Below are 20217 nucleotides of genomic sequence, written 5' to 3' on the forward strand. Positions count from 1 at the left end.
CTGTTTTTAAAAGAGTGTGTTTACTTTCTGATTAAAAAAAAAAATCCGCCCTCAACCTCTCCTGAAACTAATTTGCATAACACAAATCCCACTGGCAAAATTCCAAATTAACCATGTCTTAGAATTACAACTCTTAAAGATCAGGAGAGCTTCAGTATACTAAAGCAACACAAAGAAAAGCAAGTCCTTTTTCTTCAGCCACCTATACACCAAAAAACCTGTGTTCAACATCTGAAACAACTTAGTCCAATAAAATGTATTATGTGGTTTGCTACTTGTCCTAAGTCAATACAGCAATTATGATTTTTGACCTGAGTTATCTAGTTTTTACACTGAATTCTGTTGAGAAAGACTGTGCCATGTTAGAAAGTGGATGGAAGTGTCGAGAACGTGTTCTAGAAAATCACCACTAAACTGCCTTTTGAAATTTGTCTGCCGAATGGATAATTGTGTCCTTTTAAGAAGAACAAGATTGCATATATTAAATTCAAAGGAAGGTTTCTGGAAGCTAGATTTTCACTTTGTAGTTGGGCTGATTAAAGCACAGTTTTATTCCTGCTGACAGGCAAAAGTAGTTTGAAATTACGGACTAACCAGCATAACAGTTGCAAATATTATGCCGCAGAGTCCTTTGCATTTTCATAGAGGATACTAATATTCACTGGTGTCCAAACTAAGTGCTCAAAGGGAAACAGTTTTAGCACTATAAAGTGACTATGTGATGTAAACTCAACAAAATCTCAAACCTTCAGAAATTCTGAAATTAATTCTGAATTTTAACCAAAGACTCTTGTAAGGGAGTGGGGTGGTTGCTTTTCAAGGTATTAGCACAAAACATGTAACATTATCATTATTTTTACCATCGACTTACGGTATTAGTTGAATCCTCTTGTAAAATCCTGTCGTATAACTGGATTGCATCATCATACCTATTGCAAGGTGCAAAGAAGAAACATTTCCAGGTGAATCATACAGAGCTCTAGCAAGTCCATACATTTCCCCAATCCAGCAAACAGGCACCCATGTAGCTTTTGGAAATGTGGAGAAACATCTGGATGAACATCCAGTCCTGCTGAACTGGCTAGACAGGAAGGCTAGTGAATTCAGATGAGCAGGAGTATTTGCATGCCGACCAAGTTGGGTGGAGAATAGTGTTCAGCCCAATGCTTAATGTTTAATCCACACCGCCATCTGTTCAGCATTGTAACAATTAGAACTGCTTTATGCTGTCAGACCACTGATCCATCTTGGGCAACCTACCGCACAAGATTGGTGGCAGTCTGCTCCATTAAATCCTTTATTTGTGGATACCAAGGGTTTAAGATGGAACTTTATATATGCAAGTTGCACAGTCTACCACTGAAATATGCCCCCCTTTTATCACCAGCATCAGGAACTAATTTGATATTGCAGGGCCTGCAAGACGGAGCTGTTCCGCCGGGCTTATGGCTGAGGCAGTGGGCATCTCATTATTCCATCAGCTGGCCTCCCTTGTGGGGACCTTGTGGTGATATTGTGCCCTACTGCAGTACTTTCTTACTACTACTACTATCATTTAATATGTGCCTATAACTATTTACCTTGTATGATGTGCCCTTCCCACCAGTGGGGCGCTTTATTTACTGTTTTACTTGTTTAATTTTAATGTAGTGTTTTAATTCTGATCTGTAGGTTATTTATTGTTACTATTGTATGTTGTAATCCGCCCTGGGCCCGTTTATGGGAAAGGGCGGAATATAAGCCTACTAAATAAACAAATAACTAAAAATATATAGCCCTCCTCCTTGTGCAGCAGTTATGACCTGGATGGCTAGTTCAATCTCATCAAATATTGGAAGCTAAGCATCACCCCGGGTTAGTATTTTGATGGGAGACCACCAAGGAAGTCCTGGGTTCCTATGCCGCGGCAGACAATGGCAAACCACCACAGAACGTCTCTGGCCTTGAAAACCCAATGGGGTCACTATAAGCTGGCAAAAAAAAAATCCTGTCAAGAAACAACCTTGGCTCTATCTTTCCCTAGTGTCTACTATACTCCATCCCTTGGTCACAAGAAGTAGATTTATACCCCACCCTTCCCTCTGAATCATAGTTTCAGAGCTCCTTACAATCTCCTTTATCTTCTCCCCCCCCCCAACAGACACCCTGTGCGGTGGGCGGGGCTGAGAGAGCTCTCACAGAAGCTGCCCTTTCAAGGACAACCTGTGAGGGCTATGGCTGACCCAAGGCCATTCCAGCAGCTGCAAGTGGAGGAGTGGCAAATCAAACCCGGTTCTCCCAGGTAAGAGTCTGCACACTTAACCACTACACCAAACTGGCTCTCAGTTACAGGTAACATGGGAACAAGCAACAACGCAACCTGCTGTAGCTAAAGCAACCAAGCTCCAACTAGCTAATTTCACCACCTTCATAAGACTATCCAGATTCTGATAATTTCCAGGTTTAAGAGTGGCCACAATGACTCTCTTAAGGCTAAATTAGACAGATTCACTTCTCCCATGACCATGCAGCAGCTGTGGGGAATGGATTTTTAAAGTACTGAAGGGGCCCAACATGGATCAGGACTGTGGCATTTTCCTGAGCTAAAACTGCCTGGGGGGCATTATTCACTCCATTTGGGAGCAACCCATGCAGTGTCCCATCTAATTTGGCCTTAGACCACCCTCATTCCCAAGAAACTGGAAGAGAGGAGAATGACATAAACTGCTCTGGGTCCCCACTGGGGAGAAATGTGGGTTGTAAATGAATTAAATAAATAAAGAATGAAACTTTTCAGTGAACTTTCACTTTAACATTCTGAGGACTTCATTATGAACACAGCTTCAGCAGCCCAAGTGCCCAGTTTATTTCAGTTTAAGCAATGGCAGAAGGATGCTTTTGCAAATGATTCGATACATAAAGTAGTTCAGTCACTACTTGAAAGAAAAAAGAAATCCTCAAGATTCTAAACCCCACATTGGGCTATCAGATCTTCACTAGACCAGTTGTGTAGCACAGGCAGGTTTGTCTGCAATTTCAGTTGTTCAATACAGAATGATTTATATTGTGCTTCTAAAGTCCACGAGGCAGTTGTTAAATCTTAGGAATCATACACAAAAACTTTTTTGTTTTCTTATTTCTCAGCACAATTAAATACTTCAGTATATAGTCTAGGTATCTGCAGCTGACAACCATATCACTTACATGCTGCAGAGGCCCAGGACGTCCGAGGCACGCCCAGGCAGCCCAGCCCCGGCACACCTCTCCCGGGCGTCCGGAGCTTTGAAGGGGGGTGGAGCCAGGGAGGGTTGGAACCCAGGAGGGGGGAAGGACTGAGACGGGAGGATAAAAGGGAGGGAGGCAGGAGGTTGGGGAGGAAGCTGGCCGTTGCTTATTAAGGCTGCCTCCAGAGAGAGAGGGACAGGAGCCGCTGCACAGCCAGAAGGGGAACGGGGGCCTATGGTGAAGTAACCTGGCTCCCACCCCTGTTTCTGAGACCTCCGGGGAATGCCCACAAAGTGCTCGAGGGGGGCAGCCCAGGATAAAGGGATGATGGCTGCACCGGGAGAGGCGTGCGGGGTGCGACATGGAGATCTCCCATGACCTCCCCAGGAGGTTTGTAAGGTCCATGTTGGCAAGGCTTGCAAAGCCGTTCTGTGCGTGAGTGAAGTCTGAACAACAACTTCACCCAACTGGAGCGGATGAACTCGCCACTCAGCTTTCCCTTCTGCTTTGTGTGGCTTTGCAAAAGCCATGTAAAGGGACCATGTTCCCTTTAAATGGCTTTGTATACCATGCAGCATCATGGACCAAATGGGTCACGGCCTGGTCCATTAAACTTGGAGGTTCATGGTTTGGGGATCTGTAAACCCTACGAACCTCCCTGGACACATTTTTCTGGACCATGCCCATCCCTATACTGGATTCAAACTTTGTTGTGTCCCTTCAGACCAACAGGGTTACCCTCCAGAATCTACCAAGTGCATGGAATTTATTCCCTTGTGCATTCATTTTGATGGGTGGGAAAAGTTAGTTTTTAAAGTTGTGCCATTTAAAGTTTTTATTTAAAAAAAATTCAGTTACCTCTCCATAGCTTCAAATCGCATGCCAGTTAAACGCTTAACTCGATGGCTCCCGGGGAATTGCCGTCTTAGCTCTTGAAGACAAAACTATATTTAAGAAAAAGAAAAGAAAATCAGATACAGTAAAAAGGAGGTAGGGAGCCCAATATTCTCTCAAGCTGGACATCAATATTTGAGTGATATTTATTTGTTTATAATACTTAAGAGGTTCTTCTGGCAGCTGTCTTTAAACCCAAATTATCAAATCAACACGCTCGTGGTGGTGTTTTAAGAGATACCAAGACACACAGACAGAACTCAGTTTTCAAGCTGTAAAAATATCCTGTCATCAGTTTTTTAAAAAGTAAGCCCAGACTAACCTTATGATTTATGAACAGGATTTTAAAAAAAAAAGTTTAAGCTGCACAATGTAACAAGCACTCATGTGGATTGAACTCCAAGAAAATTGGAGCAAAAATTCATTTACAAATTAAATTATTATTATTATTGTCATTATTATTAATAGTTTATTTATATTCCACCCATTCTCCCATGGGGGCTCAGGACAGAGCACAACATAAATAAAATCACATTAAATTCATATATTAATAAAAGCAATTACAATTATTCCATAAACAAATAGCTTGGCAGAACAATTTTGATGAGATGGTACAGCTGGACGGTGCAGCGAGTCAGCGCAGTAGGATATACGTAGGGGAGGCCAACTGATCCAGTGGGCAGATGCCCGCCGCCTCACCCAAAGAACAGCTCCGTTTTACAGGTCCTACAAAAGGCTAGTAAGCCAGGTAGGGCCCAGATCTCTATAGGGAGCTGATTCCACCAGGTTGGGGCCAGGACTGAAAAGGACCTGGCCCTGGTAGAGGCAAGACGGGCATCTTTTGGGATGGGGACAGTCAGCCTATCCTGGGAGGCCTAACGAAGTGACCTCTGGGGCATATACAGGAAGAGACAGTGCCGCAGGTATGCTAGTCCCAGGCCGCGTAAGACTTTGAAAGTCAGAACTAACACCCTGAAGCGGATCCGGTATTCTATAGGCAGCCAGTGCAGGCCACGGAGCACCGGCCGCATGCTCACCCGTATAGGTGATGCAGTCAGCAGGCGAGCTGCCGTGTTCTGAACCCGCTGCAGTTTCCAGATCAGCTTCAAGGGCAAGACCGTGTAGAGTTACAGTAATCTAATCTGGAAGTGACCATTGCATGGGTCACTGTGGCCAAGTCTTGGGAGGGGAGATATGGTGCTAGTTGCCTGGTCTGCCATAGATGGTGGAAGGCAGACCTGGCAGCTGCCACGACCTGGGCCTCCATGGAAAGTGAGGCATCCAGGATCACTCCCAAGCTCTTCACCTGTTGAGGTGGCACTAAAACCGTGCCATCCAAGGGTGGGAGCTGAGTACACAAACCCTCCCCCCCCCCCCCGACTCAGGCACAGGGCCTCTGTCTTTGCTGGATTTAACTTCAGGTGGCTCTACTGCAGCCATCCCGCTACGGCTCCTAATGCCTCGGACAGGTGTTCAGGTGCAGAAGACTGTCTGCCATCCATCAACAGATAGAGCTGGGTGTCATCAGCATACTGGTGACAACCCAGCCCGAAGCCTCGGGCAATCTGGGCAAGGGGGCGCATATAGATGTTAAATAATATGGGTGAGAGAATAGCTCCCTACAGCACTCCACATATAAATGGCCGCTACATGGAGGTTTGCTCACCCAGCTTCACCCTTTGTCCCCACCCCTGGAGAAATGAGGAAAACCATTGCAAGGCTGTTCCCCGTATTCCAGTGACAGCGAGGCGGTGGGTGAACAGGTCATAATCGACCGTGTCAAACACTGCTGATAGGTCGAGAAGAATCAGTAGTGCCAACACGCCTTCGTCCAAATGTCTTCTTAGGTCATCTGTGAGGGCGATTAGTACCATCTCTGTCCCGTGGCCCGGGCGGAAACCAGATTGGAATGGGTCCGGGCAGATGTTTCATGCAGGAAAGCTGCTCTGCCACCGCTTTCTCAACTACCTTTCCCAGAAATGATAAATTCGAAACTGGGCGGTAGTTGGCTAGAACCATAGGGTCCTGTGAGGGTTTTTTCAAAAGTGACCAAATTTCCGCATCCTTTAACTTCTCTGGGAATGTCCCACTTGTCAGGGACAAGTTGACAATGTCACCTAGAGAAGCCCTGATATCATCCTGGCAAGCCAGGATGGGCAGGGGTCCGGGGGCAGGTAGTAGGCTTCACTGCAGCCAGGACCCTGTCTACATCCAATGACAGTCGACAGAATTGGTCCAATATTGGACTGTGTGGCGGTCAAAGGGCTTCCAGTTCATGTACTGCATCAACTGTGGCTAAGAGGTCCTGGTGGAGAGTCAAGATTTTATCTGCAAAATATGTCGCAAAAGCCTCAGTACCAATATCCAATTTCCTATCTTTTTGATTGCTTGATGGCAAAGTAGGCAGAGACCAAATCACTCTAAACAATTGAGCTGGGCCTGATTTCGCAGAAATTCTTCTTAATGGACTTCACAGCCTTCTCATAGACTTTCATAAGCGTACTATAAGGAGTTCTAGACTCTTCATCACGGGCACGCCGCCACATTCGCTCTAACCGTCTAAGCTATCATTTCATCCTTAGCAGGTCCAAGGAATACCAAGGAGCTGCCTTGGTACGACAGCGAAGAGGGCGCCGGGGGGCAATGTCGTCGATGGCAGTGGAGAGCTGGGTATGCCAGTCCTCCACTAGCTGATCTAACAACCCACCAGGGGGCATCGGATCCCGCAAGGCCTCCTGAAACCGCTCTGGGTCCATCTGGCTCCGTGGGCGAGCATAAATCGGCTCGCCAACTAAACAGGGCTGGAGTAGTAGGTCCAGTCGGACTTTCACGGCATAGTGGTCTGACCATGGAACAGCATTTGCTGTTACCAGATCCACCAATATTCCTGCCCCAAGATCAGATCCAGCGTGTGCCCAGCCTGGTGTGTGGGGGCCGATACAACTTGGCTGAGTCCCAGTGTCTCCATGGACAACACCAGGTCCTGTGCCTGCAAAGACGCCGCATCATCAACATGGACATTGAAATCCCCCAAAACTAAAAGTCTGGGGAAGTCCAATGCCCAGGCGGACACCACATCTAGCAGGGCAGGTAGGCTCTCTGGTGGTGCGTTAGGAGGTCGGTACACCATCCAAATCTGCCACTTTTTATGTGAGAAGTCAACAAAAGGCAAATTCAGAATGGGTTTAGACAAGAGAAGTAATTCCATGATGAACAGAAGTCAAATTATCAGCAGAAGGAAAATTTAAGAATCTGCAAGAACGGCAGGCTTTAAAGAGGAAATTAAAGAGGTAAGTAGCAATAGGGCATTTTGTAGCCAAAAGGCAAGCAAGAAAGAAAGGTTGAAGTTGCAGAGGAAGACCTCAGACTGAGGGAAAGTTCTAGAACTGCTAAAACATTGAACAAAAAGCATTGTGAAAAAAGTGAAAAAATAGGTTTGGGTAAAACCATGAACAATCTTTGAAGAGTATAGTATGAAACAGATTTAAAGGGAGTAGGAAAGCTGGCAAAAAGCACCAACATGGACATAGAACAACTACTTAAAAGTTGGTGGTGTTCCAGCAATCTTCTTGAGTTGCAACTCTAGGACAATTAAAGAAGAGGAGTATGGAATTCAGTAAGAGGAAGTAGCTGTGTCTACACCAACTAATTCTGCTACCACCAAAGAGAGGCAGAGGTAGAGTTTGGATGTAGAAGATGGAAATAAAGAATGTGGCATGTGGAAAAAAGGATATAACGTGGAAACAACCTGAGACCCTGGAGAAAAGCTTCCAGTCTAAGAACATAAGAGAAGTCATGTTGGATCAGGCCAATGGCCCATCCAATCCAACACTATGTGTCACACGGTGGCCAAAAAAACCAAGTGCCATCAGGAGGTCCACCATTGGGGCCAGGACACTAGAAGACCTCCCACTGTGCCCCCCCCAAGCAACAAGAATACAGAGCATCACTGCCCCAGACAGAGAGTTCCAACAATAAGCTGTGGCTAATGACCACTGATGGACCTCTGCTCCATATGCTTATCCAATTCCCTCTTGGAGCTGTCTATGCTTGCAGCCGCCACCTCCTGTGGCAGTGAATTCCATCCTTTGGGTGAAGAAGTACTTCCTTTTATCAGTTCTAACCTGACTGCTCAGCAATTTCATTGAATGTCCACGAGTTCTCGTATTGTGAGAAAGGGAGAAAAGTACTTATTCCTCTGCTCTCTCTATCCCATGCCTAATCTTATAAACCTCTGATCAGTCTGAGTAGACTATACTGTCTAAGTAGATAATACTGATTTTGATGGACCAAAAGTCTCACTTAGTATAAGGCAGCTTCACATGTGACAGAAATACTAAGGTAACACATACTCCTTGGTTTCCACATTGATCTCCTCCAGTAGCAAAGGAGGACCAGCCACAAATGGTAGCCTATGCTGGAAAACAGACAGAGCAAAATACAGATGCTATGCCAACGAGCAGGGCTCTATTCTTCAGCACTTGCCCAGTGTTCCTGTTTTGAGTTCAGCCTCTTGTCCTACCCTCTCTAATTTTTCCAGAGGCCATCAACAGCTTCATCTGCCATATCTTCTTTATCACAGAATACATATACCAGCTGAGACTCATCAGGAAACACAGCCCTCTTGACTAGTTACCTGAGCGGCACACTGGAGTAGAACCTTAGCTTAATCAGTGTGGATTAGCTATTGGATACATCCAACAGCACTATCCTGTACAGAGGCAAAGATGACATGGAACAACAAAGGAAATCAGAACAGACACTGGCTGGGACCCACTGGTGATTTCTGTCCACAGAGAGTTATTTCCTTGTCCAAATGCTGTTCCTGGAGTTAATGAGATGGATATGCAGCAAGTAGAGGAATCAACAAAAACTGTTCCCACCTTTCTATCTGCAGATATTCTTTACAGGACCAAGTGACTGGATGTAGTGGTAACATGAGAATAAATACTGGTCTACCTTATAAGAGTATTATAAAGAGAGTAGGTGAAATGATTTGACTGCTGAAAGTGCTATAGGCATTTCAGGTATTATAATTATTGGTCAGAAAGGGCATGAGCTGGAGTCTCAGCGATAGTAATGAAGATGAAAATCACACCATGGAAAATAAGTCAATTATTCCCATTGATATCTCTTTTTTTCCTTTTAAAAATTCAGTACTGCAAAATGCAGACTTCAGAATTTTTTTTCTGGGTTTTTTTTTCTTTTTCTTTTTTTTGCAAGCCCCTGCATAAACGGTATTCCATCAAGGTAACCTAAAACTCTAACACTTTCCAAATTCTTTTTTCCTCTTCTGTTCTGTCCTATAAAGAAAATGGGGGGGGAGGAGCACCCAGAGAGGAAATTAATACTTAAAACATGAAAAGAAAAGTGTGAAAAAGGTCTCATTTGAACCCAAGTAAAGCAAAGAAAATGCAGACTTGAGCATCATACAGAGGTCTTGCAGGTGGCTGCCAAAAGAAGGCGATTTCACCAAAGTCATGTGGTGGATACACACAGAATGGAGGAAAATAAGGTTAAGAGCAGCTAATTAAGATCAAGGTGGAACAGTCTAAAAGACTAAAAAAAGTCCAATATGATCAGCTGAAAGTGTACATCTCTCAACACACTTAATCGAGAATGGAGGGCACCCGTTTCCTTAAAAGAGACTTCTTCCTTGTTCAGCTTTCTACGGGAGAAAAACCCTGTTTTGGGATCTGGTGCCTGCAGCTGCGGGGAAAAGGCCAGTCTGAATGATGGCTACGTTGAATGACTTTCAGCAAAGTATGCAGACCAAAAAAAGTAAAATGTTTTCATTTAAAGCCCTCTCCATGTGGAGACCACTACACTCGTTGAACCATGCTGTGTTTCTTATAGGACACTTTGGGGCCAGAAGTTCAAATTTATACTGTTACTAGGATTATTGGCATTTAAACATGCACACGCCTTTGATTGCCCTGATCCTTTTAGGAAACTCACAAGTATATGTAAGAAGAAATCCTTTCAATATCTTTTTATTTTTTACAAAGTGAATGTAAGACGAGAACATAAAAAGCGCTCTGCTGGATCAGACCAATAGTTCATCTAATCCAGAAACCTGTCTCAGATGTGTGATCGCATGTTTTTGTTTTGCACAAGAAAACTATGACAACATTGTCAGCAGTTGTACAATACAAGAGTTGTGCTTGAAAACTTCACGGCTGCCGTTCTGAAGTTACAGGTTTCCATGATACCCAGAAGGCAGCCATGGCTTTAAGACAGCACCTGTTTAGTGAATCCTAGCATCACAATCCACAATCTCATCATTGTTTAGTGCGAATGTTTCAGCATGGCTTCAGACACACATTTCTGCTGCCGGGGGTTTAAAAGGCAAGCTGAAGCACAAGGAACGTGTCACACGAAGCCTATAAGAGGAGACCTGCTGGATCAGACCAGCAATGCATCTAGTCCAGCATCCTGTCTCACACGCTGGCCAACCAGTTACTATGGCCTCAATGTCACAAGGCATCAAGGCCGAGGTCTTCCCCTGATGCTGCCTCATAGCACAGGCACTCAAAAGTTTATTGCTTCTGAACACGGAGGTCCCTTCTAGTCACCATGACTAGGAACCACTGATAGACTGTCCTCCATGTCATTCTCAGATTCTTTCTTTCGCACTGTTTATGATTCCCTAAGATGTCTAGGTAATCTGCTTGGCCATGGTTATGCTGCGCAGGACTTGGGGTGCTAACAAAAAACCAGCAGCATTGTCTTTGAATGTCAGAGAATCAAAAGTTCTACTAAGAAAAGCAGGAAGGGCTTAGTCTTCAAGATCAATTAAAGCAAACAAAACAGAAGCTTCTAGACTTAGGGATGAAGAAGATGAAGAAGACACTATTGGAGTTATACCCTGCCCTACTCTCTGAATCTCAGAGTGGCTTACAATCTCTTTTACCTCCCCCCCCCACAAACAGACACCCTGTGTGGTGGGTGGGGCTGCGAGAGCTCTCACAGAAGCTGCCCTTTCAAGGACAGCTCTGCGAGAGCTATGGCTGACCCATCAAGGCCATTCCAGCAACTGCAAGTAGAAGAATGGGGAATCAAACCCAGTTCTCCCAGATAAGAGTCAGCACACTTAAACCACTACACCAAACTGGTGTCAGAGAATCAAAAGTTCTACTAAGAAAATCAGGAAGGGCCTTCAAGGTCACTTAAAGCAAACAGAACAGAACCTTCTAGACCAGGGGTGTCAAACATGCAACCTGGGGGCTGAATCAGGCCCCTGGAGGGCTCCTATCAGCCCCCCAAGCAACTGGCTGTCATCTGCTTCCTTCTCCCTCACTCTTGCTTCCTTCTGCATAACAGCTTGCTTTGCCGGGCTTCTACATTTGCACAGGAGCCTCAGAGCAAAACCTCTATTTACAGAAGAAATCTGTAAAGCGGCCATGTGGTCGTCAATTTCCATGTTCATTAGGCATTACAAAATCAACATGTATGATTCAGTGGATGCGGCTTTTGGTCATAAGGTGCTTCAATGCATTTTGGAGAAAGATGATGATAGACACCCTCCCACAATCTAGGGACACTGCTCTTATATGTCCCACAAGGTGGTCTCTGTCTCAAAGGGAGAACGACCAGTGGCTACTTACCACGAGGGGTCCTTCTCCTCTGAGGTCAAGAGGCCATCTTGTGGGTGATTCCCAACCCACTTGTAGGGAGGCAGCACTAACTTCAAACTTCCTCTTCCTGTTGGGACTCACCCCAAGTCAGTTTGGTATTCCTAATAGCAGTAGAACCATAACTAAAACAAGTTATAAGAACATGAAAACCTTCATCATGAAAAAACAGGAAGGGAAGAATAACAATAGTTCCAACTGGACAAAGAATAAGATACACAGAGAAAAGGTAAGAATCCTTTTGTGCTTGTTTGCTTGATTTTTTTTTTATACAGTGCATTTTGAAGAAAACGATGATGACTGGGTGGGATCAAGATGGCCTCTTGACCTCAGAGGAGAAGGACCCCTCACGGTAAGTATCCAATGGTCGTTCTCCCTCTGAGACAGAGACCACCTTGTGGGACATATACGAGCAGTGTCCCTAGATTGTGGGAGGGTGTCTATCATCATCTTCCTCCAAAACGTGTTGAAGCACCTTATGATCAAAAGCCGCATCCACTGAATCATACACGTTGATTTTGTAATGCCTAATGAACGTGAAAATTGACGACCACATGGCCGCTTTACAGACTTCTTCAACCGAAGCTCTGCGTGAAAGTCGCATTGGTGGTTGAGCTGCACACTGAATGTGCCGTCAGGCCAGAAGGAACTGAAATCTTATGAACTTTGTAAGTTTCTGTGATACACTGTTTGAGAACCTTGCTGATAGCATGTGACATTTTTTTACCCATATGAGGTGGCAAAAGGTTGACAAACGAGTCTGTTCTACGAATGCTCTATGTCATAGCATTTCAAGGCCCGTCGTACATCTAGGGTGTGCCAGATTCTCTCCTTAGGATGAACGGGCTTCGGACAAAATGAGGGCAGACTGATCTCCTGGATCTGTGGAAGGCCGTGTTGATCTTAGGGCAAAAGGTCGGATCAGTCCTCGAGACAACTTTCTCTTTCTGAAAAATACAAAATTGCTTTTGTACTGACAAGGCCCCCAATTCTGAAACTCGTCTCGCCGAAGTTACTGCGACTAGAAAAAATTTTCATGCGAAGGAAGGCCATGGAGATAGACTGAATGGGTTCAAATGGATGTTTGGTCAGGGCCGTGAGAACAGTGCTCAGCCTCCATGTTGGAAAATGATGGATCTGAGGGGGAAGCGATAGGGCCACTCCTCTGATAAAATGGGAAATGTGAGGATGAGATGACAAACCGGAATGGCAATCTCAGGAAAGGACCAAAGAAAGGGCTGCCACCTGGCGCCTTAGTGTCACTGCCTTAAGGCCTGAATCGAGACAATCCTGGAAGAACCGTAAGATGGACCTAATCTCTGGACGAAGAGGATCCACTTGCTTTCTCCTACACCAGCGGACGAAGGCTTTCCAGGTTGTGTTGTGAATTATCACTGTGGAGGGTCTCCTTGAGGCAAGAATGGTATTGACTACCTGAGGAGAGTATCCTGACCAAAGCAATTTTGACCTTTCAATTGCCACATGGTCAAGTTGAGCCACTCTGGACGTGGATGGAAGAATGGACCCTGTTGCAAGAGATCCGCTGAAATGGGTAGAAATGGGTAGAAACCCTGTTGCGTTGACATCTCCTGCAGTTCTGCAAACCATGGGTGGCGAGGCCAGTGTGGTGCTACTACAATCACCTCTGCTTCCAGGTCTCGGATTTTCCTGAGTCGGCGAGGTAGGAACAAAGACGGCGGGAAGGCAAAGAGACATCCCCGCAGCCATGGGGCTGTTAGGGCATCCGTATCCTCCGCTCGAAGATGGTAAAATCGAGTGAAAAAGTGGGGAAGTTTGTGATTGTATGGAGAAGCGAATAGGTCGACTAGGGGTAGACTGAATCGATCCACTATCAGCTGAAAAACCCTGTCATTGATTGACCATTCACCCTGCTGAATTTGTTGACGACTGAGCCAGTCTGCCTCAATATTGAGGAATCCCCTGATGCACTTTGCCTGGATGGACTGAAGATGATGAAGAAGAAGAATTGCAGATTTATACCCTGCCCTTCTCTCTGAATCAGAGACTCAGAGCGGCTTACAATCTCCTTTATCTTCTCCCCCCACAACAGACACCCTGTGAGGTGGGTGGGACTGAGAGGGCTCTCAAAGCAGCTGCCCTTTCAAGGACAACCTCTGCCAGAGCTATGGCTAACCCAAGGCCATTCCAGCAGGTGCAAGTGGAGGAGTGGGGAATCAAACCCGGTTCTCCCAGATAAGAGTCCACGCACTTAACCACTACACCAAACTGGCTCTCGATGAATTTGAGCCCATGACAGAAGCTGACAAGCTTCTCTCTGTAGGTTGTTTGACCTGGAACCTCCTTGGCGATTGATGTAGGCCTTGGCTGAAATGTTGTCTGTTCTGACTAAAACATGGCAATTCCTGACCTGACATTGAAAGTGACACAAGGCCCGACCTACAGCTCTCAACTCCAACAAGTTGATGGGTAACTTGGATTCCTGAATGGTCCAGAGACCCTGGGCGAACTGGTTCTTATGGGCCCCCCAGCCCATAAGACTGACATCTGTGAAGATTTGGATCTGATCTTTGATCCATAAGTGTTTCTCTTTGGTAAGATTTTTCAACCTTGTCCACCAACACAGGCTGGTCTTTATTTTCAGAGTCACTCGTATTTGCAAATCCGACTTCCTGGAAATCTGAAGCTGGTAAGGAAGTAGAAAGTTTTGAAGTGGTCGAGTATGAAACCTGGCCCAATATATCACATCTAATGTGGCTATCATCAACCCCTGTAGAGAAGCGAGAGACATCAAGGACAACTGACAACTCCTGATTACCAAGGATACAGCTTCCTTGATCTTTTGCACCTTGTCTGTTAGGAGGAACAGACATTGTAACCTGGCATCTATAACCACCCCCAGATGTTGCAGCTTGTAGGTGGGTACCAAGGAGCTCTTCTGGACATTTGACCACAAACCCAACTTCTTGCATATGTCGAATAGTTTGTTCCGTGACCTGAATGGACCTCTCTCGAGGGAGCCCTGAGAAGCTATCGTCCAGATAAGGATGGATCAGGATGCCCTGCTCCCAAAGGATCAGGGTTCTGATCAGAACCTTAACACTGATCAGGACCTTGGTGAAGATGTGAGGAGCAGAAGCCAGGCCGAAGGTTGAAACGCTTGGGACTCTTTAGCTTGGAGAAACGTCGACTGCGGGGTGACATGATAGAGGTTTACAAGATAATGCATGGGATGGAGAAAGTAGAAAAAGAAGTACTTTTCTTCCTTTCTCACAATACAAGAACTCGTGGGCATTTGATGAAATTGCTGAGCAGACAGGTTAAAACGGATAAAAGGAAGTACTTCTTCACCCAAAGGGTGATTAACATGTGGAATTCACTGCCACAGGAGGTGGTGGCGGCCACAAGTATAGCCACCTTCAAGAGGGGTTTAGATAAAAATATGGAGCAGAGGTCCATCAGTGGCTATTAGCCACAGTGTGTGTGTATATATAAAATTTTTTGCCACTGTGTGACACAGAGTGTTGGACTGGATGGGCCGTTGGCCTGATCCAACATGGCTTCTCTTATGTTCTTAAAGAGGGATAATTGAATAGAGATAAGAATTTGTAAACTACTGAGGTAATAGGCACAGCCTATAACTAGGTGCTCTCCCTACTGAGGCAGGAAAAGAACTGACTTGGGGTGAGTCCCCACAGGAAGAGGAAGTTTGCAGTTAGTCCTGCCTCCCTACAAGTGGATTGGGAATCACTGACAAGATGGCCTCTGCCTCAGAGGGAGAAGAAGGGGGGCACAGCTTGTCTTTCCAGGCTCTTTCAATCCCACAGCAGAGCTATTGAACCAAGCCCCCCCCCTTCTATTGGTTGAGGCTCTTTCCTCCCAGTCCCTGGAGAAGGGAGGAAAGAACCAGAGCTTCCTTTGCCCAGTTCCCTGGATCCCATGGGAGAAATACAAAGGAAGCACTTTTAAGATTGAGTGCTAACATTTTAAGCATGCTTTAAGTTTTTTAAAAAATATATTTGTGTTTGTGCTCTTTAAAAAGTTTATAGCTCTGCTACCTAATCTAAAATAAGGTACACACGTGGCCCAGCCCAACCCAACATGGCCTGGCCCAACAAGGCCTCATTTATGTCAGATCTGGCCCTCGTAGCAAATGATTTTGATGCCCCTGTTCTAGACTTAGGGATGCCAGCCTTAGACTTGGAAATACCTAGAGGTTTTGTGGGTGAAGCCTGGGGAAAGAAGGATTTGGGGAGCAGAGGGACCCCAGCAGTGTATAGGGCCACAGAGGCCACCCTCCAAAGTAGCCAATTGCTCCAGGGGAACTGATCTTGGTCATCTAGAGAGCAACTGTAACAGCGTGAGATCCCCAGGTGCCACCTGGAGGTTGGCAACCCCACTAGATCTTCTCATTTTTGTTACCACCCACATATCCCCAGTCACCATCCTGTCCACTCTGATGCGGCAAAAGTAACTTGAACAAATAAATGTAGTTTCTAAAAGTGTGCACAAGAAAATTTGTCATGTGCCATTAAATCCTAACACACAAAATCTGTGATTCTGTGTTACTTTCCCTACTTTTGAGAAGGATGAATTTAGCAAAGTTTGCCGTATGAATTTTACTTTCCCTATATGCACATAGTTTAAGCAATTTTTAAATGCTTTTTACAAAAAAGGGAAAGTATCAAAATTTATGATCTCAGTACTGCAATGGCTGAACAGTGTTAGCTAAGCAACCAGAGAATAAGTGTAATTCAGTTCCTGGTCTCAAATAAGACAGACTGCTTTTGAAACCAAGATTTGTATTTTTGTTGTTCAGTCGCACAGTCGAGTCCGACTCTTTGCGACCCCATGGACAAAGTCATGCCAGGTCCTCCTGTCTTCCACAGTTCTCCGAAGTCTGCTCAAATTTGTGTTTGTTACAACAGTAACACTGTTCAGTCATCTTATCTTTTGCCGTCCCTTTCTTCTTCTGCCTTCTATCTTTCCTAGCATCAGGATCTTCTCCAGGGAGTGCTCCCTTCTCATTTGGTGGCCAAAGTATTTCAGCTTCAGCATCTGACCTTCCAGTGAAGGTTTTGTATTAAACAGATTTGTATTAAAGAACTGCAAATATACTTGGAAAAGTCCACTTATTTTATTCAACTACTTCGTTTTTAAAAAGACATTCTTTACACTATAATCTCAGGTCAATGTGAATTCAATTTACAAATGAAATAAGCACTAGCTCATTTAAAATACATTACTGTGGGGAAAGGTTGCTGCTGAAGGTAAAAATGATCTGGATAAAACGATGCAGTAGCATGAGAAAGATTCCTCCCACCATTTTTATATTGCAGAAATCTCATCTGCCTGCTCTACATTCAACTGATACATGAGCCCTGTACTCTTTTGGCTGGGTGATGCTGGCAGCATCTCTTGAACAAATAGGAACGTTAACTGCATGTCACCTTCTGCTAACTCAGTTAATACCTGAAAGACCAGAATGGGATATCAAATATAGAAGTACTCTAAATATTGTGAGCATGATTTAGAGAGTCAGTACATCAAAGTATTTTCTTGGTTCCTTGAGAATCCAGTAGCTTAAATTTATAAAAAGTATTTTAAATGTAATGCACAAGATTCTTCAATGACCGTTTTTACACTGCTGATCCTTTGTGCTAGCTCTCCAATGAAAAACAGTGTATAATCCCAACAGCTGCATGGTCTTTGACTAAAAGATAGTAACTGGGGAGGAGGGGAGAATTGCTTTTTGTCATTTGTATCTTCCCAACTCTTTTGAAGAAAATGGATATTATTTTGATACAGATGCTTTGAAGCGGCTTTGCAGGGAAGTCTTCTCTGAAAGTAACCTCCAAAAGAAAGGCTGACACTCGCTGAAAAGGTTTTAGGTCAACACTTTCTTTTGCGTATGGCAACATTAACATTCTTTTGGCCCACAGCTTGCATCCAAGTAGCTGTAAATATTTTTACAACTGTTGAAAGACCCAAGAAAATTATGAGCGAAAGTCTGAATATAGGCACAGATCCTACAACCCTCGGCATCTTTCCAAACAGTAAAAAGTCAGACCTTTTTTCCCCTGCTTACGCTCAAGCTACCCTCAATTCAAAGTAGCTCTGCAATACCCCATACCTGCAGAATGGAAGGTAGCCTTGCTATGATGTGGAAATGTGTGTACTTGTGATTGCTGCTTAACAAACAAAAACAGAGACAATGCGCTCTTCAGCATCAGAGCTTTTAAAGCAGCTTTCTGAGAACCAAATATTAAAAGCAAAATGATTCAGCAAAACATTTAGGAGCAAAGATTTAGAGCAAACGATTTAAGAAACAACAGGGGGAAACTAGCAGGATGCATAAGCAGTACATTGTTTAAAGACAGTGACACTTTTTTAAAAGGACAAAAGAGCCAGAATCCAGTAGCATCTTAAAGGGTAACAAAATTTGTGGCAGGGTATGAGCTTTTGTGAGTCACTGCATACTTCTTCAGATACAGCAGTGACTCACGAAAGGTCATACCCTGCCACAAATTTTGTTAGCCTTTAAGATACTACTGAACTCTTTCTCTTTTCTACTGCTACATACAAACTATATGGTTCCCCATGTTGCACTATCTCCCTGGAAGGTACCACTTTCTAAAAAGTTCACAAAAAGGTGGGGAAGGGCAAGGAATGGGAGCTGCATCACTCATGGCCCTAAGACTTGCAAAACTACCTGCAATGCAGTGCCAACAACTACAAAAGGCATGGAAAGAAAATGGGAAGAGAAAAAGTGCACTGTTGCACCATCAGTTGTTGTTCTTTGAATGAAGGGAGAATATATTTGTAACAGAAGCACTACTTTTAAAAGACATCCATAGCTCTCACTGAGATTATAAAAGGCCAATCAGAAAACTGCAAAATGCATTACCAAAACCATATCTTAATGTTTAATCCACACGAAGAGAATGTAGCATCTGTCATTAAGAAAATGCAAGAGCTGTATAAAAAGTTGGAGTGCTTACCAAAGCCAAGTCATCTCGACTGCAATCCAAGGCAGCAATCATCACCTGTTCATATATTATCCAGACTAGACGCACACACACAAAAAAATAAACCAGTTATATGAAATATAGACAAATGACTTTTCATTTACTCATAAAACAAATTATATCAATGGCATTCTGTTATAATTCTATAAAGACTGCTACTTATTGAAAAATGAACTTGTCACAATATTGCTTGAGATTATTAATGTAGGAACACTATACGTATCAGAATTCCACAACTGGTTTTGTTTTAGCACTGCATGGACCCTCTCAGAAACAGCTCTAACCCTGCAATGCACAATTACAACTTGTGATATCTAACAGACTACAGCAATGGATCCAGAGCTCCTCTACTTTTCAAAAAGCAGCTGCGAGGTTTGGCAGGAAATCCAGTTCTTAAAACTTTTGCCAAAGCCAGGTGCGTTACTTTTCTCCAATATTTACTTTTAAATAGTTCTTTTCACCAAATCTTCAAACTACTACTTTAACTGAATTCTAAAGTTCTGTAGAAGCAGCATCTCAGGACGAACTCAGGTAACTGAGAATCCCTCTCTTAAATGTGGCCTGTCTCATTATTTATCCACTCCTTCAGGAATACCAAACCCAGCCAATACTACAATCTTCCTCCACCCTTGCTTATGCACTGAAGTTTACCAACTATGTTCTAATTTGGCAAAACAAACTGTTTTCGGCTGCCCTTATGCTGACAGTACTTGACACTGAAGTGCGCAGATCTCTGTGTTCCACACCAATTAGGATTCTTCTGTGTAAAAAATCAAAGCTAAAAGGATCTGGGTGCCTGCAAGGGAGAGCCACAAATTTCACCTTCCTGACTACATCAAAAGCAGATAACAAACAAGAGTCAATCTTCTTTCACCACAACTGTAAACATATGAACCACTTGAAAGGTGGAACTTGCAGCTCTCACTCTTTCATTTAATTGGTTAAAATCAGATTGACTTCTGTAGTTAACTGGAGCAGCAGCTATAAAAGCCTAGCTGGGGGAGGGGGGGGGGAGAATGGAAGCACATGACAACTTCAATCACGCTGCCATCTAATATAATAATGTTTCTGCTGACTGGTAACCAAGGCAGGGAAGCATTTAGGTTGTATTCAGATGTCACAACAAGCCAAGAGTAAACAGGGATATGTACAAAACCCAGTTTACTGCTGGGCTTACATTCACTCCTCCCTTCTTGCACAGAGAATCCAGTTTAACACTAATTCCACTTACCCATTATGTATGGCTGCCAGTTAGTTTTTCCTCCACAGTTTAGCCAGTCAATTTTCTCTCCAAAACTCATGGTTCCAAAAAAGGACTCAATCCAGATTTAGAACACCAGTTTGTTGGGGGGAAACTAATTCTGGGTAACTTTCCCAGCTCCAACATTTGTATGTTGCATGTAAGTTCTGAGGCTTTGTATGTTGCACGTAAGTACTGAGGGTTTCTTTTCATGAGAACGGAGGAGGAGGAGGAAAAA

At 44.2% G+C, this 20217-nt stretch overlaps 1 protein-coding gene across 1 annotated transcript in view; it reads right to left on the reverse strand.

The window, feature by feature from the left end:
• EMC2 (ER membrane protein complex subunit 2) overlaps positions 1-20217 on the reverse strand; it is a 65334-nt gene that overhangs the window by 27470 nt on the left and 17647 nt on the right. Inside the window, exons 3-5 of the mRNA XM_060243321.1 lie at positions 18713-18777; positions 4063-4148; positions 872-929 (exon numbers count right to left, since the gene is read on the reverse strand). Of these exons, the coding sequence (XP_060099304.1) occupies positions 872-929; positions 4063-4148; positions 18713-18777 (209 nt within the window). The remainder of the gene's footprint in view (positions 1-871; positions 930-4062; positions 4149-18712; positions 18778-20217) is intronic.

Source organism: Heteronotia binoei, chromosome 7 (genome assembly GCF_032191835.1).
Source record: "Heteronotia binoei isolate CCM8104 ecotype False Entrance Well chromosome 7, APGP_CSIRO_Hbin_v1, whole genome shotgun sequence".
NCBI lineage: Eukaryota > Metazoa > Chordata > Lepidosauria > Squamata > Gekkonidae > Heteronotia > Heteronotia binoei.